A 27,241-nucleotide genomic window follows, 5' to 3' on the forward strand; every position below is an offset into this window, starting at 1 on the left:
AATTATATTAATACCTTCAGCTGCTAACAAGCATTGATATATATCAATGGGGACAGGTGAAAATGTGTGCCCCGACAAGGACTCAAACCCGGGATCTCTGCTTACATGGAAGATGCCCTGTCCATCTGAGCCACTGAGGACACAGAGGATAGTGCGACTGCAGGGACTATCTTGCTCACACCTCCCGCGAAACCCACATTCTCACCTTGTATGTCCACACACTACATTCGTAGTGTCCCACACCAACACACTCACTACTCGTGGAAGACATTCTTACCAAGTCCTGTAAGAGTTCGAGGAATATGTGTGCATATGCACAGAAGAAGAAGAAGATTATGGCCAGTGCTGCCAGAACTATATACTTAAATGGATATGGTGTCTGTTCTTTCAGACATGTCCAAAAGAACCGACACCATATCCATATAAGTATAATATTACATGAGGTTGGCGCACTTTATGGTAGGTGTGATCACTTGAGAGTTAATAACTGTTAGGGTCATTATGGTTGTTACACAGATCATTTGTGAGAAACACTGAATGTACTACAATTATGGACAATAATGTGTATTCAATAAAATTTGTTGGCAAAGACAGTTATATAAGAAAAAAATTGACATACACAACTACAATATCAGATTGAAAGGAAACTTTGTATTTCAAACTGACAAAAGTTCTCATAAACAACATACATCCTATATGGGGAAAAATAATCAGTAAGTTGCTTGATGAATTAAAGTGTATACTAAATATAAATGCAAACTTCAGTAGATATCATATGTAATTTTTGAATCATAATACATAGACTACATAAAAACTTGGTTATTCCTTTATAAATACATCAACCTGTACACTGTACTGCATATGGTACAAGAGCCATATAAATAAGTAAATAACTCCAGATCTATTATGGAGAAATATAATATTTTCTTAAAACAAAAATTTCATATGTATATCAAGTAAATACATGTATAGTAGGTTTCTACAAGCATGACTGTTATTCTCCATAATGAAATATATGGAATGTGAATCAATAAGAGTATTAATTATTGTATACTGATATGGTTCTTGAGTATTCAAGAAAAACGTGGATTTTCCAACTGAAAGCTTGGCAGAATAACAGCTGTATAACGGAAAGTAGCTGCAGTTAATATTTATAGTGAAAATGTACTTTCTCCTAAATAAATAAAGTATATTCCAGTTACCTAAATGTTAACAATGTATAATACCTGATTTAGAATTTTAATAGAAATCATTATACATTTTACATTCTTGTTAGTTTTTCCCTATATAGTATCAGGTGCATAAACTGTGTGTATGTGTGTGTGCATGTTTGGACTTGACGATGTATTCATAAAATGAGAATACAGAAATACAGTAACAAACTTTACAGGTGAAATAGGTTATACAACTGCATCAATATCTGAATATTGTTTAACTGCAAGAATTACCCATGCAGCATCCTAAGATTAAATTACTGTTGCAAAACCTTTTTCTGATGTAGTGCTCTTATTGACTGATGATGGAAATATTTTAGTGTTGCAATAAAAAAAGTGCATGAAAGTATGCTTAAAGCTACAGAAAACACAAGGAGCTGTTTTGGAGGAAGTCTGACTACAATAATAATGGAAGAGAATGCAATCTTATATTTAACTCATTGGCAGGAAGGGGGATTATCAGTAAAACATCAGAGACATTTGAAACATAATATCTTATCTCATTATCTGGAGATTAGATTGAAGAAGTACTGGGCCAGTATTTTGTGATTAGACTGCAGCATATACTCTGATAACATTTATAGGATGTTACCAAACAGTTTTCTGTGAGTTACAGTGTGACATAAATTTCACCTGTTTACTCAAAGTAACTAGATACAAATCAGTATATCAGGTAGTGTCTACAAATGAATACTGGCCAGAAAAGCAAAGAGAATGTCCACTCAAGAAAATTTTCAACAAACAGTCAACAGTAACGAAGAAAATAACAGAGAGCATCATCACACACAATCAGGTAAAAATAAATATTTTGCAATTCTTGAACAACGAAAGAGTCAACATGTGTATACTAGCCATTTAACCAAATATTCTTAGAAAGACAATTTCTTATAACTTTTTCTTTGCAGTGACAGAAGGACATGTTACCAATGGAAATCAAGTCATAGAAGCCATCACACCAACAGGTAAATGTGCATTTGATCCAGTACATTTGTCAATGAATAGTTTTAAAGATATGAGCTAACCAAATATTAAAAGAACAGATCAGATGAAATTATCTTTCTTCTGAGATTTTTCTTGTGCCAGATATAAATGATTGCTATGAGCAACATTTGCACTAATACTGTTTTTTCTGTCTTAACAAAATATTTCATCTTTCTTTTCGACAGAGGGACATGTTATCAATGAAACTGAACAAGGCAATGAAGATTTTCATCATTCTGCAACAGGTAAAGATGCACTTATTGTTGGGTTTCATTCTGTTGAAAGTCTCAACATTATTAACTACCTTCTAAAAGCAACAGATTAAATAAAATGGATTTCCCTTCTCAACAGAGTTTCACATGCCTGTATATTCTGAGAGGACCACTATAACTATCCAGCCTCGAAGAACAGGTATAATTGATGATGAAAATCTTTTAAAAATTGCCTATTAAATTATAATTTATATCTGCATTTATTACCCATTTTCGCTTGCAGATGATGACCGTGTCCCAATGCCAGTGTCTTCAGGTAATGTGTCAAAGATGAGAATAAAAATATGGATTAGACATCCTTCACATTAAACATGCATTTATTTGTGTAATAAATCACTTGTTACTTTAATAATATGACCAAGTTACATTTCGATAATTTTTGTTGTTGTTCTTTTTTAGTACTAGGCAAAGACTTCATTTGATTTTTTCATTGTACTTTTACACATCATAAATTTAAAGAGATTTTTGAGTGGTTTATTAAATGTAGTGTTTAAAATTACATCTGTTTATTTAATCAGTGGATACAAGATGACAAATGGTACTGAGATTAATGTTTTCAGATTTTTTTGACATAATTACATATTAGTATGAAAGAAATGTACCGATACATTCATATGTGAAAAAGATTCATTTAATGCAGTAGGAGAAGCCATTCTGACTTCCCATGAGCATTGGTTAGTTTTAACATAAATCTTTTTTTTTTCTTTATCCTATATGGAAGAGAATGGTTAGTTTCACATGTGGTTTAGAACAACTCATTTTTAATTGAACAGTCACTGGTTTTTACCTTGTTTCACAGATTTTATTATTATTCCTGCACAACCTAGGTTTTGGGTTGTAAACTGATTTTAAAATACATTAATGATTCCAAAGATGATAATACAAAGATAAACATGATGATAAGACAAAGATAGTCATCTCAACTTACATTAATCCTTGGCTTAATGTAAAATTATTTCAATGACTATTTTTGCAAATTATATATGGAATTACACAATTCAGCAATTTCACTAACATGGCTAAACACACCTTTATTATACAGTTCAGCTATTACACTAACACGGCCTAACATACCTAGGAATATAACAATATTATGAAAAGGAAAGTTGCCACCCACCATATAGCAGAGGTGCTCAGTGACAGATAGGCACAAAAAAAATTGTCACAGATAAAGCTTTTGGCAGTTAAGGACTTCATCAACAACAACAACAACAACACACACACACACACACACACACACACACACACACACACACAACATAACGAAATTTTTCAAGCAAGGCAAGAAACAGTGAATGTTTAGTTAATTTACAATGTTTCATCAAGAACCCACAGTTGATTTAATTGAGATTCATTTCTGTACTGGTATTCAAACGAAGGGGCTGCTATACTTAATTATAAATAGTAACAAAGGTGAAAGATCCTTTAGTTCAGTAACATTACCAGTTACATTTTTTAATCATGGTACATACTGCATTTCTTAATAAAGAAATTGGTCTTTTTACATGATTTTAACTACATGTTATATACTTTACACTGTTGAGTTCATAATAATAGATTTTTGTTGTAAAGCATTTCACATGTGAAGACTTTTCTCATACCCAAGTATTACTTTCCTTTTGCTTTATGATAGATTACTTGCAACAAATTTAAATGCAAAATATATCCAGTAATTATACACTTTCATATTATAGACATTTCCTGTGTATAACATGAAGTTCCTCAGAATAACAGCTCATAAAAATTGGTAAGTGATAAAAAAAAAAAACACAAAATGAAGCTTCATTAATTCAGTATTTATACACGGTATGTGCAACACAAAAAGCAAATCATACTGGTCGTAGGTAATAAATAATTTCCAGGTTGTCTTTCCATTTAAATTCTCATTAATATTTATATCTACATTTACATGTTTGGAGGGAGACAATCAATAACTCTCAATCATGAAAAACATTTACTGGTGTTGCCCTACATTCTGCTGTGACAGTATGAAGATGATCTTCTTTTCTTAGAACTAACTGGGAGATAATTTGTGCAAAAACATGGATGAATGTTTATTGAAATATTTTTTATAGTGTTTTATTTCAGCAAACTGGCAAACTACCAGCTTCACACATTTCATACCATTGTCAGGACTTGATTTCTTGACTGTAGCTGATCAGCTGATTATACAGCAAACTGTTGAATTACAAGACAGTAAGTACTTACAGTTTTGAAATTATAATACTACTTTCATTCTGTGGCCTCTTAAAAAAGCAAATTGGGAACACAAAAAATATATATTTTTAATATTACTGTAGTTTTAGAATGATCAATAGGTTTTGTGTTATTAACCATAATACAGGTGCATGTGACACAGACTGTTAACCCACACTTTGCAATGGCATTCAATATAAAACTAGCCAGTTTTAACCTAGGTGCTGACAATATTTCATCTATATTTTGAAAGCAATGGAAGGAGAAGTGCTAGCATTAAGTTCATTAATTAATTAGCTAGCGGACAAATCCAGCATTGCCCAGGTATTCATTTTGTCAGTTTTCTATTATAAATGGAAACAAAAAGTGAACTGTGTTTGTAGTGAAGTATCAAAAATATTTCATTTCCACATATACATGAGAAAACATTTGAAATTATGAAACCATCTTACAAAGAAATATGCATAAGGTACAGGTGTGCAAGTACAATATCCAAGATAAGAAACATGAATCTGACAGTTTCTGTACACTGGGTGGAGCTACTCACATGTCTACAATACGATTTTGTAAAAATCTTTTGGCAATGCCTCTTTACAGCTCTATACACAGCTGTCATATTTGCCTACTGCCATTTGTGCTCCACAGTTACAAACTGTGTAAAGCACACACACACACACACACACACACACACACACACACACACACACACACATACATTTTTATAATATGTATGGATTCACAGATCACATTCCACAAATCCAGTCTTTTCATAAACCCCATCATCCAGAAGAGCCTTCAGGCAGGATGTGTCACACTGCAATCAAAAGCATCTGGACACCTGGCTGAAAATGACTTAGAAGTGCATAGTTCATTCCCTTGGTAATACTGGAATTCAATATGCTGTTGGCCCACTCTTAGCCATGATGACAGCCTCCACTCTTGCGGGCGTACATTCACTCAGGTGCGGGAAGGTTTCTTAGGGATTGGCAGACCATTCTTCATTGAGTGCTGCACTGAGGAGAGGTACTGATGTAGGTTGGTGAGGCCTGGCATGAAGTCGGCGTTCCAAAACACCCCAAAGGTGCTCTACAGGATTCAGGTCAGGACTCTGTGCAGGCCAGTCCATTACAGATGTTATTGTCATGTAACCACTCTGTCACAGGCTGTGAAATGTGAACAGGTGCTCGATTGTGTTGAAAGACACAATCATCATCCCTGAATTGCTCTTCAACAGTGGGAAGCAAGAAGGTACTACAGACATCAATGTAGGCATGTGATGTGATAATGTCATGCAAAGCAACAAAGGGTGCTAGCCTCCTCCATGGAAAACATGACCACATCATAACACCACTGCCTCTGAATTTTGCTCTTGGAACTACACATGCTGGCAGATCACGTTTACCGGGCATTTGTCATACCTCCACCCTGCCATCAGATCACCACATTGTGTGCCAAGATTTGTCATTAAACAAAACATTTTTCCAATGTTTGCACTCCTTACACCAAGCGAGGTGTCGTTTGGCATTTACCAGCAGGTGTGTGGCTTATGAGTAGCTGCTCAACCACCAATTCCTGCTCAACCACCAATTCCAATTTTTCTCATCTCCTGCCTAACTGTCATAGCACTTGCAGTGGATCCTGATGCGATTTGGAATTCCTGTGTGATGGTCTGGATTGATGTCTGCCTATTACACATTATGACCCTCTTCAACTGTTGGCAGTCTCTGTCAGTCAACAGACGTGGTCAGCTTGTACGCTTTTGTGTTGTACATGTCCCTTCGTGTTTCTGCTTCACTATCACATTGGAAACAGAGGACCTAGGAATGTTTACAAGTGTGGAAATCTCACATACAGAAGTACAACGCAAGTGACATCCAATCACCTGACCAAGTTCCAAGTCTGTGACTTCTGTGGAGCACCCCATTCTGCTCTCTTATGATGTCTAATGAATACTAAGGTCACTGGTATGGAGTACCTGGCAGTAGGTGGCAGCACAATGCACCTAATATGAAAAATGTATGGTTTTGGGGGTGTCCAGGTACTTTTGATCACATAGTGTATATTAACAAGCAGCTTCAGGTTCTGGAGGCTACTTCTATGAACTACATTAACAAAAAATGTTGACTGGTGCTTGCTTTCTTACACTGACATTTATGGAAATTACTTCTGTATTAAATTATAAATGAACACAAAAATAAGAGAAAAACAGTTGATTTGAAAATAAACACTGCTTCCCCTCTTATGCAACTCAGATTCATTTTTATCTAATACATCAAAGAAGCCAAACATGTAACTTCATACAGACCACTGTAAGGTGTCTGTCTACTTCCTTAGTAAACCTGTGTTCAATAAAAACATTACAGTTGCACAGAATTTACAGCTATGAATCGAAATAATCTGATGAGCTGTAGAAGGAGTGCCTAATTTTGTTTTTGAGTATTTGTAGATATTCACTTTATTGACTGGTGTTAACTGGCAAGCTATTATAGTCTTTAGCAATATAATACAAAACTTAATTCTGAACCCAAGGCAGAACTGCATAGTCCATATGGAAGTAATATTTATTTCTAGTGTGGGGGATGCCCTCTACAATATATATTGTTGATGGGCTGTAAGTACAATATCTGTGACTTGACCTAGAATCAGTGTTGTACAGTTGTATGTCTTTACCTGTGTAAGTCTACTGTATCAGGTCATACCTCATTTATATCACAGTGACACTGTACTCCACTTCCACACTAGTATTGTGGTTGTGAATTTTATAGTTCATATGAATTCATTCTTGTTGTTATCAACAAATAACACTGGAGGTACATGTACTGGCGTGTAATTGTAAGAACTCTAGATCCATGAAGAGGCTTCTGTAAAATGTTTGGTTAAAAGCTTTACACAATATACATACTGCATATATCTATAGAATGAACACTTTTTTGATCTTAACTACATCATCCAAGAAGACTATGTGGCTTAGGACAGTACTGAGTAAGAGAATGCAAAGTATACTAGCAGTATCACATAATGTGTTTACGTGCAGGCTGAGTGAAAAGCATGTTTATTTCCTAATAGCGTACTATAGATGGACATATAGACAAACAATGTTATGAATAAAAAACTGATATATGATTCTACTACTGCTGAGTAGATCTACTCTTTATAACTGATTGAATAATCACTGATGAAATCAACACATAAGTGGTCTGCATAGTTATGGTTCTGATAAGTTCATCATCTGGTACCCTGAAACATTATCACATGCATAAATGGGCATCCAGCACTTAACTAAATGAGATAACATGTGGAAAGACTTGAATGTTTTGTTTTCTGCCCTCTTCAGTCAATGAGTTCAATGACCATGACTTGGATTTATGTATGTATGAATGTGAAATGATGCTTCTTGCTTCCTCCATTGGATAATAATAAAAATGTTTTATTTCCTGATGAGAGTGCAGTTTACCGTAGCTCATGAAATCATTTATTTGGACAAAAGATAATCTTCCATTTTGTGAAGAAACAGAGTGCAGTCCACCTCATGTTATTATTTTGACAGGGTGGATGGTAGATCAACTGCTTTAACTGTATTTCTTTGATGGTCTTGTGAAGCAGCACCTTCACATAATTAACATATAGTTACATCCAGAATTAAGGGCTAGAAACATTATTGCACTTCAACTACAGATATTTACTTCCAGAATTAATGGATAGAGGAATAGCTGACGTCACTGCACTTCAGCTAAAAATACTCCACTACATTTTGCTGCAAGTGTCTGCGAACAGCTAAATGAACTGAGACACTGAGAAATACAAGGGCCAAAGCACAGTCACAAAGTTTTGAGAAAAACAGATGTTTGTGAAAACCAAATTTGTAGACAAACCACCAGTCTCATAGATCCAACTGGTTTCTTAATCATGTCTCAAAATCCTATGGGGCATAATAAAAGAACCATTCACAGACAAGAGTACGTGAACAATGATAACTAAAAAATGGAGCATAATGTGAAGGACAATAAAACACTTTAAAATCAAAGATGGTAAAATGGTGTATATTAAACTAAATGAAAGTCACAATCCACATTGACTGTTTATTGTATTTTCATACATGGAAAAACACAATAAACACAATACTCAGTTTAATGTAGAGTACTTTACATTCCTAGAGTTTAAAATGTGTAATTGCCCTTAACTTTATTTACAAGTTGTTTAGTTGTGGTTGCCCAACCTGTAAGGTTATTTGTAGTGAAAAATGGTGTTCACTTGGCATTTGGAAGGACAGCTTCTAAATTGCTGCAATGCACTCAAGAACATGTCATATCAATCTTCGCACTGAATATGAAGAACTGCACACTGACTTTGTTGAACAATCAAACTTCTACCTTTGTAACAATGTCAATACATTATTCATAATAAAAGTAAATATTCACCAGACATTCTTTATTCAAAATAAATGTTGAAATCTGAAAAAGTACATATATTGTTCTTATATTCATAATAATGCTGTAAGTTTACTATATTTTGATACTTTGTAAGTATACTTACTTGGCAGTGGTGTCTTCTTCCTCAGTCTGTAGTCTCAAAATGGAAAATTTGCATGATATTTTAACTACATTCAGAAATAACAGATGCGTCACAATGGTATTTCAAATTTACTAGTATGCACATCTATTTTCTTCAACATGCACAATTGAGTGATGACCAAGATCTAAGAACTGAAAGCAATTTTTGTGTTATTGCATTAGTAGCTCTCACAAAAACTGCCTTGTTAGCTTTAAACCAAAACACTATCATCAAACTACCAAGTAACTTATAGCACCCTCAACTTTCAATGTTAAAAACAAAAGTAACACTCAATGGTAACTCATTTACATAGTCCATGACTGTTGTCTATACTCAATTCATTTGTGCATAAAATTATTGTACGAGCCACTGAACTCATCCTGAACACATTACTAGAAATGACTCACTAATTGAAGTTCAATATTTATGACAGTGAGCCCAACTGTCCTTCTCACTAATGGAAGTTCAGTATTTATAGCAGTGAGCCTAACTGTCCTTCAAATCACAGTTCACCACAGATAATACAATAACTATTATATTTAGGATCTTTTCACATCAGAACAGGTAGCATTATTGTACAATGCAAGCCACTGCCTTTCACTGATGCAAATATCAGAAAGCTGGTAATGAGATCATAAAGGGAAGTACACTTTTATCATGATGTTTGCTTGGCGACAGTGGTACATAGGCTTCAATTGTACTGATGTTGTATAGTTTTAATGAAATGAGTAAAACAGGATGTTAACTGGTAGAGTACCTTGCACAGTTTTTTTAACAGAGAGATGTAGATCATATGAATGCTCCTGGAAATCTGAAGGTTTTTGTCATGATGTAATACATATCAACTGCCATAATGATATTTTGTAATCTTGATGCTTAACTGTAATTTATAAAACTGTGTTGTGAAAATTTACTACTTTAGATGGTTTATAAGTCCCAACAATGATTTGATTTAACTGCAGTATAGTTGGTAAAGAAAAAATACAAATGCCTCAGTTCTATTTGATTAGTGCACTCTATGCATATGCAGTGGATTAACTACTTAAATGTAAAGCAGACATTTTTGAAATTTTGTTAATTTATATAAACTTCAAATTAAGGTCTTACATGAATAACGAGAATGGTTATGCAGTTCAGAAAAATTTGAGCAACACAAATACCTAGTTGTGTCCTTGAATCTAACAAATATATTGGTGTATAAGTGAACACTGGCAATCCCAACCAGAAACAGAATATTACATATGTACTGAATAACTGGAAACAGCAAATTCATGGTGTAGAGGATCTAATATCCAGGTAGTGCATGTAGGTATGCAAATAGCAAGCTCAGTGCCAAGAAAATTGACTTCAATAACTTCTGTGTATATTTAAACCTAGAAGTGGCTGATTTTGGGTTAGCATATGCTAACGTAATTGTCACATTTCCCAGATGGCAATTTTTAAAATTTCATCAACCAATTGGAAATCTGTCCACATCACATAGTGTGCCTATGAGAAAAGATTGCTTTGTGTGGAAACATCAACATTCATATCAGAGATGGTAGTGATAAAAAGAGAGAATTTATGGACTATTTGTGGCAAAGTATCAAACAACAAGACAACTAATTTGTCGTAACACAATTTTCACAAACCTAAATGGTTGAAGCTATGAAGTAAGTGTGGTTGACCCTATACCTGTAGATCACAGTGTCACATATGAAACTATGGTAAACTCACTGAGTACACAACAAATCCCCAGCTGGCATTTAAATTATGTATTCACAAACAGGGTTACTACAAAAAGAAGCTTATATGCTTTCAAAACTACAGTGTCTTCTGGAGATTACCACAAAATATTTGAAGAATGGGCAGCAAATGATGCACTAAGTTGCATGTTCCATAACCTTAAATTAAAACTTGATGAAATTTTCCCACTAAAACCTAAGAGATATTAAATAGCCACAGCAAAATGCATATAAAATACTGTCAAAGTAAAGAGGTGGGATACCCCCGAACTAGCTAAAATAAAATTATTTGTCCAAATACAGTACTCAATGATGTTAATGATATACTGTACTGCAGTTATTTGTTGTCTGAAAGAATGTTCAGAAAGACAGTAGAAAATGTGCAGATGGAAAGCAATACCAAATTTACTGAAGAGGCTCATAATCCTTGAAATGCAGAATCAGACTTGGTTAATAAATACAGGAGAGGGCCCACTCTTGCTCTAACTCTTTAAGTTGAGATGAATTTAATTACTATTTTACAGAGGTAGTGGAAAGCTCAGTTGATGAAAGTCCTCGCTTTTGAACAGATCATGCAGTTGCCATGAAATTCAGAAATAAATTGAACTTGGTCATGTGGGAGAGAGAGAGTATCCAAGAGACACAATAAAAATTGTGAAAACACTACAAACCCTCAGGGAGTCCTGATACTTATGGCACATCCTGTACTGTATTGACAACTATAATCTGTGAAACTGTACAACCACTGGATTTCCAGTATATACACTCTTTCATGTAAGACAACATGGTTTTTGGAAGGGTATATCAATGATAACAGCAGTACTTGATGTATTTACAAATATGAGTCAAGGTGTCTACAGCACTGTTACTCTGTGACCTCAGTAAGGCACTCAACAGTTGTGCACATAATGCCTTGCTCAGCAAGCTAAAATTTTATTATGTTGGAGGATCTCTTCTGCAAACTCTTGAATCCTACCTGAATAACAGACAACAAACTGTATCAGTACAAGTAGCTGGCTCAGGTGAAAAGATGTCATTACATGGTGTGCCACAGGAATCTGTAACGTGCCTTCCGTCACTCCTGATTTTTGTTAATGACACAGGATCCAAATGGTGCACTTTGCACTTCACAGATGCTACAACCTTATTCTCAGAAGGAGAGGATGTTGCTCAGTTTGTTCGACAAGCAAAAGTACTATTTAGTGAAGACAAGGAACAAGATGGAAATTAATGACAACAAAACACAGAGGGTGATATGCAGCCTTAGTGATACTTGAGCACTGCATGACACAGCAGCTATTAAACTTCTGGCCTTTTGCACTGATATCAAATTAACCTGGAAACAGCATGCTAACATGTTCCAAGCTTTCATGGGTCCTGTGTCTAATGAGGAATTAAAAAAGTATAATATGAGTACAGTAACTGCTAACATTTTACTGTGCGATGTTCAGCAGCTACATTAATTATGCAGTGTTGGTGTAGGGCTATTTTATAGCTGCAAGAATGTGATTTTATTGTAAAAGACAGAAATGGAGATCATCCCTCAAGCAGAAGACCGACCAATGTAAGTTTTCTCCAGATTAGGATTTCTGACTGTTTACAGCCAGTATGTATTCAACAACCCCATTCACATGAAGGTAAATGATAAACCTTGAGACATACAGAAAGAGAAACAAAGTTCATCAGCACTGCACTTGCAATAAAGATGGTACAGATAGGCTAAGATGCCAATCAACAAAGACACAAAATAGCTTTCCAGGGTGGCCCCAAACCTATTAAATGCACAACCTAATTACATTGAAACGTAACAGCCATTTAAGACCCACTTAAAACAAACATTTTCCAGTCTAATTCAGGATTGCTCATGTAAACAAAATATGTAACTCTAGAAAAAATTATACCTGAGGAAAGAACTGTTTAATCTCTCTCACTTCAAAGTGTAGAAGCTCTGTAAATGAAGGGAACAGTTCCCATGAAGGGATTCTCTAGTAATTAATAAAAAAATGTAAATGTATTATTGTAACTCCTTATTAGAGAATTTATTCTCAAATAAAATAACAAACATGTAGTAATATTGTAGTGTACCAGCTGTTGAGGAGTAAGTGTAAAATCAGATACATATTTTCAATTTTTTTTTCAATTTTAATTGTTAATTAATCAAATATTCATTTTAAACAATGCCGAGGATTGTTCTGGATTGTTAAGAAAGTATAAATAGTTACAGCAATGTTGGCAGTGGAAGTCAGTATTTTGTGTCATTTTGGACAGAAAGCATATAGCTTGTTGTGATAATTTATTGTAAGTATGTTACAACTTATTTCAGATTTGTCAAGATGCCTTTATTTTGAAACTGCAATAAATATCAAATGAAACACTATATTTGATTAAATTTTATTTTTACTTTATAGTAAAAACATACAGTTACTGTTCCAGGAGTTTTGCTGTGATGGATTCCCAGCTACAATGAGTAAAAATAACCCCACTGAAATGTACATAGACATAATGACTGTACCACTTGTAGGACCAAACGTCCTCATTTCTTTACAAGTCAGACTCAGACTTTAGAGGAACTGAACCGACATGAACATTTCAGGTCAGGAAACCACAAGGACAGATAAAAGGGACTTGCCCACAAGAACTGTCAAACGCACCTTGTTCTTGTACCTTGAAAGTCGTCATCTCAGATTTTTCAATATCTTCTTGTAGCGACTGAGAGCCAACATGGCCACATGCCACTGTAGAATCTGATTTACATTGGCAAATTAAGTACCAGCAGGCTACTTCCAGAACACATACTGCTCAACAACTACTTGACAAATTTGTCATTGGACATCGCCACATTAGACTTGATGTAGCAATATCAGATCAGACAGTGAATAAAATTGGGCACTGATAAGGTAAATTACAACATAGGTTAAAGCATAGGCTGAAGTACTAGTGGTTAAATATGAATGAGTTAATAATAGGAGTAAAATGGTTAGTTCAGCCACTCTAAAGGTATGATAAATACACATTTCCTCATCAGTTACAATTTAATGAATCAACTAGACTTCACTTGAAAGTAGATGTCTGCAAGAACCACAACTATGCCATGAATATGAATCCTCAATCTATAGTTTTTCCTTGGCTGCTCATTACACATGAATCATTAGTAGTCATCAGTATATTTTCAATAAGATATTGGAGAAATTGAACCAGTTTTCATTATGAATCATATTTTAAGCTAACATTTGTACATATTGAAAAGCATTGACTTGCTGTAACATACAGTAGTATTGAACAGTTCAGATTTGTGTAGACATGGTGACAAAGAACACCTTGTATCTATATAAAGGAGAAATCATGACTTATTCAGATACCAGACATGTAGCAAACATTATCCCTATTTTATTGTACTAGGATGGTAAAAGAATAATTAGATATGGCTACCAGTGGTTTGGTCATTAAAATGGTAGAAAATTACATGGAAAAAAAACTATGTGAGTCTTAAATCCTGGGAATCAGAACACTTCTGTCCCAATAACTCTTTCCAACATAAAATTCCATTTTCTTAAGAAATACAAACATAATAAAATTCTTTCTGATAACTGTCCCTTTGCCAATTACACAGTAGATCTAATACATGTTAAGGACAAGATCATGACAGAGAGTATTTTCATAATTGATAGTAAATCAACGTCTATCCAGTGACTTTCACATAATTGCTATAGTAACAGGTCAAACCAAATGAGAACACATATATAATGCTACAAACAGTCTAACCTAATTGTAATCACATCTCAGTTGTAAAGTGATAGTATACTGCTATAAAAGCACAGATGTCTTAAGTAAACTTCAAACCAACTATAAACATTTTCTGAACTTTTCACAAAACCATTAGCACAATGAGAGTACAACACTATCATCACAGTGAGACTATCACATCCGCAATGTAAAGTAACAGAACCTCATTATAACTGTACAGATATGATAAGAAAATATTACACCAACTCTCCTCAAAATTCATAATCTGGTTGTATTATTAAACCACACATTATTAAACCTGCCCAAAGTTATTACTTGTATCCAGATAACCAGAGAAATGGCATCTTGCTTAGTATAAAATACATGCACCAGTTGCTTTTGGCATTCATTCTCTAACTATTTGTCCAAATCAGAAAGTGGAAGAGGGTGAATTTGTACAGAAAAGTAAGAGAGGATGTGACTTGAAAAGGAAAGAGTCACACCAGTTTGGAGCCTTGGGTTCACCACCACCAGATTGCAAAATGAGCTTGCAACCTCCTGAGGAACGACAAATCTTGTGATGTTATAGGAGTGATGAAGGCTGTTTGTATGATTTCAGCTGTGTAACATTCCTGAGTCCAAATAATCTTTTGGACTTAGAATATACAAGTCTATAAGCATTTGGGTGTGGGTTTTCAACAATTTCAAACGGTCCTATAAAAATATCAAAATATTTCTTTATTTCTCTATTTAGTGCTTTAGATTTGGTGTAACTTTTTGTCAATACTAGATCCCCAACTTTGAATTTTGTGTTCTTTTATCTGTTTGTCATGCCATTTCTTTCTTTCTTCATAGTTTTTTTTAACTATCTCCTCTCTTTCAGCTGCTGTTATACTTTTACAAGCTGGAAACTCTGTAAGTTCTTTGATTAAGTAAGGTGGTTTTTGATCAAACATGATCTAATAAGGAGAGTATCCTGTGGTAGTATGTTGTTTGCTATTCATAATGTCTTCAAATTCACTAACATAACATAACCAATTTGTGTGATATTTCTGACAGTAAGTTCTACACAATCTACCAATTTCCCTCATGTACCATTCAGTTGGGTTGCATTTAGGTGGATAGGATGTTATTAAGATATGTTTGATATTATGTTCTTCTACAAATTCCTTCACAAGGTTTTGAAGTAAATTGGCTCCCATTGTTAGTTAAAATGGCCATAGGTGTACCCACTTTAATGAAGAAGTCCTTTACAAATGCGGAAGCTATTTTCTTACCAGTTGCTTTCTTTAAAGTATAAAATTTCACATATTTAGAAAATAAATCTACAATGATGAGAATATACTGAAATCCCCATTTAGCTCTTGGAAGTTGACCATACAAATCTATCCCTACCAATTCCAACTGTTTGTGTGATACCACATTTTGTAAAAATCCCTTGTTGGTTTTGTTACTAACTTTTGTTCTTTGACATCTATCACAGCAGGTGAGGAAGGTCTTAACTCTCCTAGATATATTATGAAAATATATACACTCTTGTATCTTTTGAATACATTTTAACATGAAACAGTGTCCGATGCTTTCATGTGTGTACTTTATGAAAGTATTTATGTGAGAATCTGGGCAGAAAACCTTCCAAGCATCACTATCTGTGCTGTGTCTATAAAATAAAATACCTTTGAAGACCTGATAATACATTAGTACTTTCTCATGACCTTTATTCCCTAAATAACCTTTAACAAGCTTCCAATGATCCTCATCATTTTGGTATCTTCTCAATTGATTACAGGTTTTTCTTATTTCACTTTCCTCTTTGACATACTTAAAATACATTCTTTTAAACTTTCCCTCTTGACTATTGTTTCCATTATCATTTCCATTCCCCACTGGCATTCTTGACAGAGCATCAGTGATGACATTTTCCTTGCCCTTTATAAAATGAACCGTGTATTTAAACTGCTGTAAGAACATTGAACACCTAATAATTCTCCCATGATACAATTTACACTCTTGTAAGTAAGTTAATGCTTTATGATCTGCATAAACTTTCACTTCATTCCCAAACAAATAACTTTTAAATTTTTTGAATCTCCATACAATTGCCAAAAGTTCCTTTTCAGTAATCATGTAATTTCTCTCATGTTTTTGTAAGGTTCTGCTTGCGAATGCTATAGAATGATGTTCAATTTTCCCATTAATTTCTTTCTCTTGGAACAAATGTACCCAAAGTCCTTAATCACAACTGTCTGTCATCAAACAAAATGGTAAAGATAAATGATATTTGTGGAGGATTTCACTTTCTGCCAATTCTTTCTTAATTCTGTCAAAAGCTATCTGGCATTCATCAGACCAATCCCACACTGCAATTTTTCTTAACAGGTTGTTCAAGCATGGTGCATTAAGTGCCTGTGCTATTTTTGATAGAAGTAAAAATCATTTTTATTTCTAGGTTTTGGGAATTTTGTTATGTCCTCCATCTTTTCTCCATCAGGCAAAATCCCTTTTTCATTTATGCAGTGGCAAAGAAATTTCAATTATTTCATTGCAAACTTACATTTTTCTAATTTCAAAGTCATACTCCCCTCCTCCCCCCCCCCCCCCCCCCCCCCACCCTCATTTTCTCTCCAGTTTCCTTTAAAATTTGAATAGTTTCCTCCTAGGTCTTGCTTGATATCAAAATGTCATCCACATAAATAATTAACTTTTCTAAGTTACCAAAACAAAGTCCAATCCCCTAATAAATTCCGCCGCACATACATTTAAACTGAATGGTTCAACACAATATTGAAAACATTTCCCGTTAAACAAAAATGCATTCTATTTTCTAGAATCTCTTTCTAATTCAATCTGATGAAATCCAGGCTAGTCATATATTTTACATTTTCAAACTTATTTAGTAGTTCATCTATACTTTCAGGGTGTTCAGTTTCTCTCTCCAAATATTTATTCAGATGTCTAGAGTCGAGCACTAAACAAATACCCCCCATCTCATTTCGAAACTACCGCTAACAGCTTATTGTAAGAACTAAAACTTCTTTCTATTATTTTCCACCTTTCCGTTTTCTGAAGTTTTCTTTCTACCTTCTTTCTCTTAGGGATAGCATATGGTTTTATGAAAAATGGGTCATGAGCATTCGATTTTAGGCTACATTGATACCCTTTTACTCTACATGGTTTTATATCAAATATGTCATTTTAATCACACACAAAATTTTCAAGCTCTCTCCTGTTCTCTGCAGGCTTTCAGTTTCAGATACCTTTTTAGCTACTAGTTTACTGTAATATTTAACACTATCCTCATCAATACCAAATTCTTCCCCTTCCTCACAATAACCATCACCGTTAGTCTCTTGTATCTCCCTAATCAGACTACTTAGATGATGATCTTCCATTACAATACTCATTTCCCCATGAATTCCACTCTTTGGTTCAACAAATGTTATTTTCATATCACTCCAGACAAAATTTACATTAGCTTTAATAATCCAGTTCATACTTAGTATCAAGTTTTCATTCAAATCATCAATTACTAAGCATCCTAGAACATCATTAATCTTAAATTCAAGTAATACCTGTCTGGTAATCAACTTACTGATTTTTCCTGTTGCCCCTTTTAACCTTACTCTTGTTACTGGAAATTCTGTGAAATTTTTATTATTTTGGATCCTGTCTCTTAGCTTCCTCAATATTCTACATCTACTTCTACATCCATACTCTTCAGGCCACCTGACGGTGTGTGGTGGAGGGTACCCTTAGTACCTCTATCAGTTCTCCCTTTTATTCCAGTCTCGTATTGTTTGTGGAAAGAAGGATTGTCGGTATGCTTCTGTGTGGGCTCTAATCTCTCTGATTTCATCCTCATGGTCTCTTTGCGAGATATATGTAGGAGGGAGCAATATACTGCTTGACTCTTTGGTGAAGGTATGTTCTCAAAACTTTAACAAAAGCCCGTACCAAGCTACTGAGCATCTCTCCTGCAGAGTCTTCCACTGGAGTTTATCTATTATCTCCATAACGCTTTCGCGATTACTAAATGATCCTGTAATGAAGCGCGCTGCTCTCCATTGGATCTTCTCTATCTCTTCTATCAACTCCATCTGGTACGGATCCCACACTAATGAGCAGTATTCAAGCAGTGGGCGAACAAGCATACTGTAACCTACTTCCTTTGTTTTCGGATTGCATTTGCTTAGGATTCTTCCAATGAATCTCCATCTGGCATCTGCTTTACTGACGGTCAACTTTATATGATCATTCCATTTTAAATCACTCCTAATGCGTACTCCCAGATAAATTATGGAATTAACTGCTTCCAGTTGCTGACCTGCTATTTTGTAGCTAAATGATAAGGGATCTATCTTCCTACGTATTCGCAGCACATTACACTTGTCTACATTGAGATTCAATTGCCATTCCCTGCACAATGCGTCAATTCGCTGCAGATCTTCCAGCATTTCAGTACAATTTTCCATTGTTACAACCTCTCGATACACCACAGCATCATCTGCAAAAAGCCGCACTGAACTTCTGATGTTATCGACAAGGTCATTTATGTATATTGTGAATAGCAACGGTCCTGTGACACTCCCCTGTGGCACACCTGAAATCACTCTTACTTCGGAAGACTTCTCTCCATTGAGAATGACATGCTGCATTCTGTTGTCTAGGAACTCTTCAGTCCAATCACACAATTGGTCTGATAGTCCATATGCTCTTACTTTGTTCATTAAACAACTGTGGGGAACTGTATCGAACACCTTGCGGAAGTCACGAAACACGGCATATACCTGGGAACCCGTGTCTATGTCCCTCTGAGTCTCGTGGACGAATAGCGTGAGCTGGGTTTCACACGACTGTCTTTTTTGAAACCCATGCTGATTCCTACAGAGTAGATTTCTAGTCTCCAGAAATGTCATTATACTCAAACATAATACGTGTTCCAAAATTCTACACCTTATCAACGTTAGAGACATAGGTCTAGAGTTCTGCACATCTGTTTGATGTCCCTTCTTGAAAACGGGGATGACCTGTGCCCTTTTCCAATCCTTTGGAACGCTACACTCTTCTAGAGACCTACGGTACACTGCTGCAAGAAGGGGGGCAAGTTCCTTCTCGTACTCTGTGTAAAATCAAACTTGTATCCCATCAGATCCCACGGCCTTTCCTCTTTTGAGCGATTTTAATTGTTTCTCTATCCTTCTGTCGTCTATTTCAATATCTATCATTTTGTCATCTGTGCGACAATCTAGAGAAGGAACTACAATGCAGTCTTCCTCTGTGAAACAGCTTTGGAAAAAGACATTTAGTATTTCGGCCTATAGTCTGTCATCCTCTGTTTCAGTACCATTTTGGTCACAGAGTGTCTGGACATTTGGTTTTGATCCACCTACCACTTTGACAGAAGACCAAAATTTCTTAGGATTTTGTGCCAAGTCAGTACATAGAACTTTACTTTCGAATTCATTGAACACCTCTCGTGTAGCCCTCCTCACTCTACATTTCGCTTCGTGTAATTTTTGTTTGTCTGCAAGGCTTTGGCTATGTTTATGTTTGCTGTGAAGTTCCCTTTGATTCGGCAGCAGTTTTCTAACTTGGTTGTTGTACCACAGTGGCTCTTTTCCATCTCTTATGATATTGCTTGGCACGTACCCATCTAACGCATATTGTACATTGGTTTTGAACTTTGTCCACTGATCCTCAACGCTATCTGTACTTGAGACAAAATTTTTGTGTTGAGCCATCAGGTACTCTGTAATCTGATTTTTGTCACTTTTGCTAAACAGAAAAATCATCCTACCATTTTTAATATTTCTATTTACGGCAGAAATCGTCGATGCAGTAACTGCTTTGTGATCGATGATTCCCTGTTCTGCGTTAACTGTTTCAAATAGTTTGGGTCTGTTTGTCACCAGAAGGTCTAATATGTTATCGCCATGAGTCAGTTCTCTGTTTAACTGCTCAAGGTAGTTTTCAGATAAAGCACTTTAAAAAATTTCATGGGATTCTTTGCCCCTGCCACCTGTTATGAACATTTGAGTCTCCCAGTCTATATCGGGTAAATTAAAATCTCCACCCAGAACTATAAAATGGTGGGGAAATCTACTCGAAATATTATCCAAATTATCCTTCAGGTGCTCAGCCACAACAGCTGCTGAGCCCGGGGGCCTATAGAGACATCCAATTACCATGTCTGAGCCTGCTTTAACCGTGACCTTCACCCAGATTATTTCACATTTCGTATCTCCGTCAATTTCCTTCGATACTATTGCACTTCTTATCGCTATAAACACGCCTCCCCCTTCACTGTCCAGCCTGTCTCTGTGGTATACATTCCAATCTGAGTTTAGGATTTCATTACTGTTTACGTCTGGTTTCAGCCAACTTTCTGTCCCTAGTACTATATGGGCGTTGTGACCGTTTATTAATGAGAGCAGTTCTGGGACCTTTCTATAGACGCTCCTGCAGTTTACTATTAGCACATTAATATTGTTATTCCCTATTGCATTTTGCCTACTCCTACTTTGCCGTGTCTCAGGAGGCGTCTTGTTGCGCCTAGGGGGGGAATTCTCTAACCTAAAAAACCCACATGTGCACTCCACACATACTCCGTGCCTGTATCCAGAAGACAGTTTCCTATCCAATAATTAATCAGTACAACAATATATGGACTTCCAAATTCTTTGCCCATTTTACTGACCTCATTTTCAAATAACAAATCCTCTTCTATGTCCTGAAAATTCAACCCTCTATCACAGTCACTACCTTTTATTACAGATTCTACACATTTACTAATCATATTACCAACAGGAGATGTTTCCATGTTTTTCATTGCAATTTTATCATCTGAGTAAACATTTTGACGAATTTCACTGAAGACCTTACACTTTTGATCACCATACTGAGATTTGCTACTATAGACATTGACTACACTTAGTATTCTATCACTAATTAGATCTTCTTTTCCATTTTCACGAACACATTCAGACACAACATCACTAACATCAACTGGTAACATTAATCTATCAGGCACTGCTCTACTGGCTACTAACTCATTACTCAAACACACACCAGGAATTCCAGAATCATTCAGCATAAAATCATCAACTATAACTTCTACATATACTGTCCCATTCAATTCTGTAAGTAACATATCATCATCACCATCACCATCATCATCTGAAACACTCTCATCACAAACATTATCATCACACTTAATATTATTTTCAACACCAAGCTCATCTCTCTCTTCACACACTTCTTCAACAACCTGAACACTATGACTACTCTGTTCTACCACATCCTCATTTTCCTGTCTATTATCTACAGCAATTTCATCTGGAATTACTCTGTCATTCTCATATCCATTGCCTAGCACATGAACATCAGCTTCATACATACAGCACCAGTATCAGCATTTTCACTCATTTCACAGTCATTCAACATTCTCACTAAACGATACTCATCAGATCTGTTTTCATCACTAACAACAGCTACTACTGCATTACTACAGTTAAAGAAATTTGTCAAAGTTGTTTTCTTCTAATTCAAATTCAGATTTTTTACTTTTTTGTTCATCCCTGTTTTCAGATACAAAACTTTCCCAAAATTCCCTATCAAACTTCATTCTACTCACTTCAGGTTGTATTCTGGGTACAAAATGTTGGTATGTTCTATTTGTTCTGCCCCTTCCTTTCTGAAATTACTACAATGTGACTGATTGTAATTCCCATGTATATTTTCCCCATTTCGCCAGGCTCTGAAAGAGGCAGGTCTAAGTTTACCGTACCATTTCTTCTGTTTTCAAAATTGTTACTATTGTTTCCCTGATTTTGCCCCCACTACCTATTTCTTGGTTCAAAATTTCTGTTCTCTGGTCTCTGCCTATCATTCCTCTCCCCATTTCTTCTAACATCATTCCAGAACCTGCTATTAGAATCATCATCGAAAGCTCTGTTATTGTTATAACTGCTATCATCAGGTCTGTCATTACATCTGTCATTTCCCTCCCAAGCTAAGTCCAATTTATCTATATATCTAAGAAATTCTTCAATTGTGTCATCACCTCCATAGACAAGACTCCACTGTACCCTGTTCAGTAATCTTTAAGAGCATCTATTCGGATCATTTCATAGAGTTGTTTATCAAGATGTACTAAAATTCTTAACTGTTGTTCACAAAAGGTTTTTATGCATCCACTACCTGGTTTGAAATTTGGCCCATTCAAAAATTCTGACTTTTTTCTAGCTTGTTTAGTTTCTGACCAGAATTTGTTCATGAAAGCTCATTCCACCTCATTAAATGACGTTTCAGGTTTGATTGACTGGTTCGCCCACGAGAAAGCCTCCGCATCTAAAAACTTAGAAAAAAATTTAATTTTCAAACTATCGCTCATTTTATCAAGGAAATTATCTTTTATCTGGTACATGAAATCAACTGGATATACCCTCCCCTGAAAATGTTTGTATGTTTACATTGTTCCACAATGGACTGTAACTACAGAAAGATTTTACAGCAACGGAATCTTCGATTTCTTGAAATTTATATTTGAAATTCGAAATTTCACCAAAACAAGTGCCTACATCTTCTTTCAACTCGGTGTACTTCTCATTTGCAATTTTAGTGAAATTTTATATATTTTGATCTGTTTCTGTGAATTTCTTTGTGAAATCTTTGTTGAGTTTTTTCAATTGTAACACTTCTACAGTAGGAACTTTTTCAAAAATTTTCCACAGAATCTAGGCACTCTTCAAATTTTTGATACTCCTGCACCAAGGTAACAGTTTCTGCTTCTACAGTTGACAAAGTTCTGGAATTTTCATCTACTTTTTCCCAGCATTACTCTAAACTTTGGGTTCTTTGTTTGTCTAATTTTTATCAATCGAATCAAGCTTTTGATCAAGAGTAATTCTATGCTCGTCAATTGACTGATTTTGTTCTTCCATAATCTGAACTAACCTATCCAAGAATGATACATTAGGTTCAAATCCACAAAAGGGTAAACATACACTACTATGATCAGTATCCTCTCCGATTTCATTGTCTTGATTAACTACACTATTATCAGTAATATCTACGCTGGTTTGCAAGTTTCCATTAACTTCCCCATTATCTTTAACTTCCCTATTGTTGTTAAACTCACTATTATCCTCCATAATGACAATGCAGACAAAAAACAATTTCCATAAGTAAAAATTCAAATACATTTTGTACTAACAATTGGTTCTCCAGGTTGCTTTTTCACATAGATATCATTATGTCCTTTGTAGTGTTACTCACTTTCTTCATTATTCTGGTCTCTAAAAAATGGAATATTATTTCAACAAGTGGGTTAATTCTGAAACAAAACACAAGATTAGTTTACAGAATTACACTGTATCCCAGTTCCTCCACCAATTATAACATTCATAGGGGTTATTTTTACTCATTGTAACTGGTAGTCCGTCACAGCAAAAGTCCTGGAACAGTAACTGTAGGTTTTTACCATAAAGTAAAAGAATAATTTAATCAAATATAGTGTTTCATTTTATATGTATTGTAGTTTCAAAATAAAGGCATCTTGACAAATCTGAAATGAGTTGTAACATACTTAGAATAAATTATCACAACAAGCTACATGTTTTCTGTCCAAAATCACACAAAATACTGACTTCCACTACCAACATGGCTGTAACAATTTGTACTTTCTTAACAATCCAGAACAATCCTTGGTATTGTTTAAAATTACTATTTGATTAATTAACAATTAAAATTGATACAAAAAAATTAAAATACATATTTGATTGTATACTTACTCCTGGACAGCTAGTACACTACAATATTGGTACATGTCTGTTATTTTATTGGAGAATATTTATTTTTTTATTATTTATTTATTTAGTTTTGGTCCTGTGACATCTTGTACAGATATAGGACAGGTCAACAAATGATACTGAAAGTTAAAAATTACACACACACACACACACACACACACACACACACACACACACACACACACACACACATTATACAATGCTGTGGACTACAAATATCTATATTGATTCAACGTTTCATGTACAACTAGTACACTTTAATAAACAAATAGTTGCCATAAATTGTTTATTAATTTAACATTGTAAAATTCTGTTTCATTCTGAGAGGTATTCATTTACAGAGTAGAAACTGTGGTCCATCAAAAATGACTTCAGCTTTTTTTGAACAACCTGTCTTGCTTTACCAACTTGAAGTTGTTAGGAAGGTGGTTGTACAACTTTGTGCCTCTATGAAGGACACTTTTCTGATAGTCTGATGCTGTTGCATATGAGACATGAATGTTATTGCAATTTCTTGTTGTGTAATTGTGCACAGAGCTATTCAGCTGATAGGCATTTGCAGTTCTTAAACATTCTCTTACAAAGACTATTGTTTCAAATATATATAGGCACGGAAGGTTCAGTATCTTTATAGTAGGAAAAAGAGAGTGACATGGACCTTGCCTCTTTATGTTGCAGATGATTCTGATAGCTGATGTCTGGGTTTTGAAAACACATTGACTACAGGGTGCATTCCCCCAAAATATTATTCCATATCTGATTGCTGACTGGAAATGTATGTGACATGATTGTATTACTATTTTTCTATTACAGCTTGTGGTTAGTATCTGTAGCATGTAACAGATTGATGATAGCTTGGTTGTAAGAGCTTTAATGTGTGTATTCCACTTGAGATCACTCTGCAGATATATTCCTAGGAACTTAACATCATCAGCTAATTTTACATTTTTGTTGTTTATTTTCAATGCATGTTCATTTTGTTGTTTATAGTGGGATATATGAAAATTCAAGGCCATCATTTTCCGAGTGTTAATTATAAGTCTATTTTTTCAAACCAGTGTGTTAGCTCCTGCAATTACACATCTGTAGTTAATTGAAGCTCTTTTTGGTCTGACCCTGTAATCAGAAAACTGGTATCATCTGCAAATAAAGTTTTCTGTTTGGCATGGACAGTGTCATTCAGGTCATCAATATACAAAAGAAAGAGGATAGGACCTAATGTTGATCCTTGTGACACACCATATTTGATTGTAGTTTTTTCTGATGTGTATGTTGTTGTTCTTGAAATATTTTCAGTTATTGTAGCTTGTTTGATAACAGCTTTTTTTGGCAGCTAGTAAGATATGATCTAACCAATTCATTTGGAATACCTCTAAATCACTTTCTTTCCAACTTATGTAGTAGGATATCATGATCTAAAATGCCAATTGCTTTGGATAGGTCCAAGAATACTCCAGTAGCCATTTCCTTTCCATCTACAGCTTTTACAATGGAGTGCAAATATTCATAGACTATTGTGGTTGTGGACCTAGATTGCCTGAAGCCATGCTGATGATTTGACAGCAATGAGATTTTGTTAACAAACTCTAGGAACCTATTATAAAAGAGCTTCTCAAAGATCTTTGAGAAGCCTCTAAGCTGTGCTACAGGTCTGTAATTGTTAACATTGTCTGTGGCTCCCTTTTTGTGCAAGGGGGTTACTTTTGCAATCTTTAGAAGATTTGGTAAGGTACCTGTGGAAAAGGAGTGATTAACAATATGTTTCATAGGTTCTACAATACGATATCTTGTTTGGTTTATAATACAATCTGGAATCTTGTCGACACCACATGAAAGTTTCTTTAATGAGCTCATTGCCAATATGAGCTCACTCTGTGTGACCTGCTTGAGAAACATAGACCCCTGTGGGAGGTTTACAGTTCTCAACTTAGTGCATATTAGTATTCTGAAGGTTGATACATGTTCCATGTGGCCCATGTTTTGTTTTTTGATTTGCGCATATATTCATCATTTCCCCTTTTCTTTGTCTCTTTAATAACTTTGTGTGATTTTGCATTTATAATGATATATTATTTTGTTTTTTACACAAATGTAGATATCTTTTCCTTGCACTGGAGATTTTTATGCCCTTAGTAATCCAACCTTTGTTTCCAGTCAGTTTTAATTTACATTGCTTTAGTGGGAAGACTATGTCCAAATAGTACTTACATGATGCATGAAAGTTATCACACATTCTATTTACATCTGTTTCATAGAACACTTCATCCCATGTTTCTTCGTTTAATATGTTGCAAAGGTTTGCTATATTGCCGTCACTGAAATTCCTGAACTCAGTTATTTTAATGGGAGACATTTTCTCTGAACATAATTCCAGTGATAACAACACAGCCTCATGATCACTATATCCCATCTTAACTGCTTCACTACTGTATGGAGAAAAGAGTTTCTTTGTTCCGGTGCAGTTTTATTATGCCTAATGATTCTTGTTGGTGTATTTAGTGTGGGGATTAAGTTGAAACTCTTTGTCATATATAGTAATTTATCTTTGTAGTTTGAGGGTTTCAAAAAGTCTATGTTGAAGTCTCCACAAATGATTTTCTTTTTCTTTGGTTCAACAATATTTAACATCATTTCAAATTTACACAGGAATTCTTCTATGTCAGCATCAGGGGATCTGTATATAGTTATAATAACTAGTTTAATGTCAGGAAGTTCAATAACCACCATTTCAAAGACTTTTTCTTTATTCAGATCAGGATATGTTTGGATTG

At 34.9% G+C, this 27,241-nt stretch overlaps 1 protein-coding gene across 1 annotated transcript in view; it reads left to right on the forward strand.

Annotated features, from left to right (window-relative positions):
* Positions 1-1,023: 1,023 nt before the first annotated feature.
* LOC124614921 (phospholipid scramblase 2-like) overlaps positions 1,024-27,241 on the forward strand; it is a 152,907-nt gene continuing 126,689 nt past the window's right edge. The window contains exons 1-6 of the mRNA XM_047142984.1: positions 1,024-2,007; positions 2,120-2,176; positions 2,381-2,440; positions 2,547-2,606; positions 2,691-2,723; positions 4,556-4,663. Of these exons, the coding sequence (XP_046998940.1) occupies positions 1,929-2,007; positions 2,120-2,176; positions 2,381-2,440; positions 2,547-2,606; positions 2,691-2,723; positions 4,556-4,663 (397 nt within the window). The 5' untranslated portion in view covers positions 1,024-1,928. The remainder of the gene's footprint in view (positions 2,008-2,119; positions 2,177-2,380; positions 2,441-2,546; positions 2,607-2,690; positions 2,724-4,555; positions 4,664-27,241) is intronic.

This window comes from Schistocerca americana, chromosome 1, assembly GCF_021461395.2.
Source record: "Schistocerca americana isolate TAMUIC-IGC-003095 chromosome 1, iqSchAmer2.1, whole genome shotgun sequence".
Classification (NCBI taxonomy): Eukaryota; Metazoa; Arthropoda; class Insecta; order Orthoptera; family Acrididae; genus Schistocerca; species Schistocerca americana.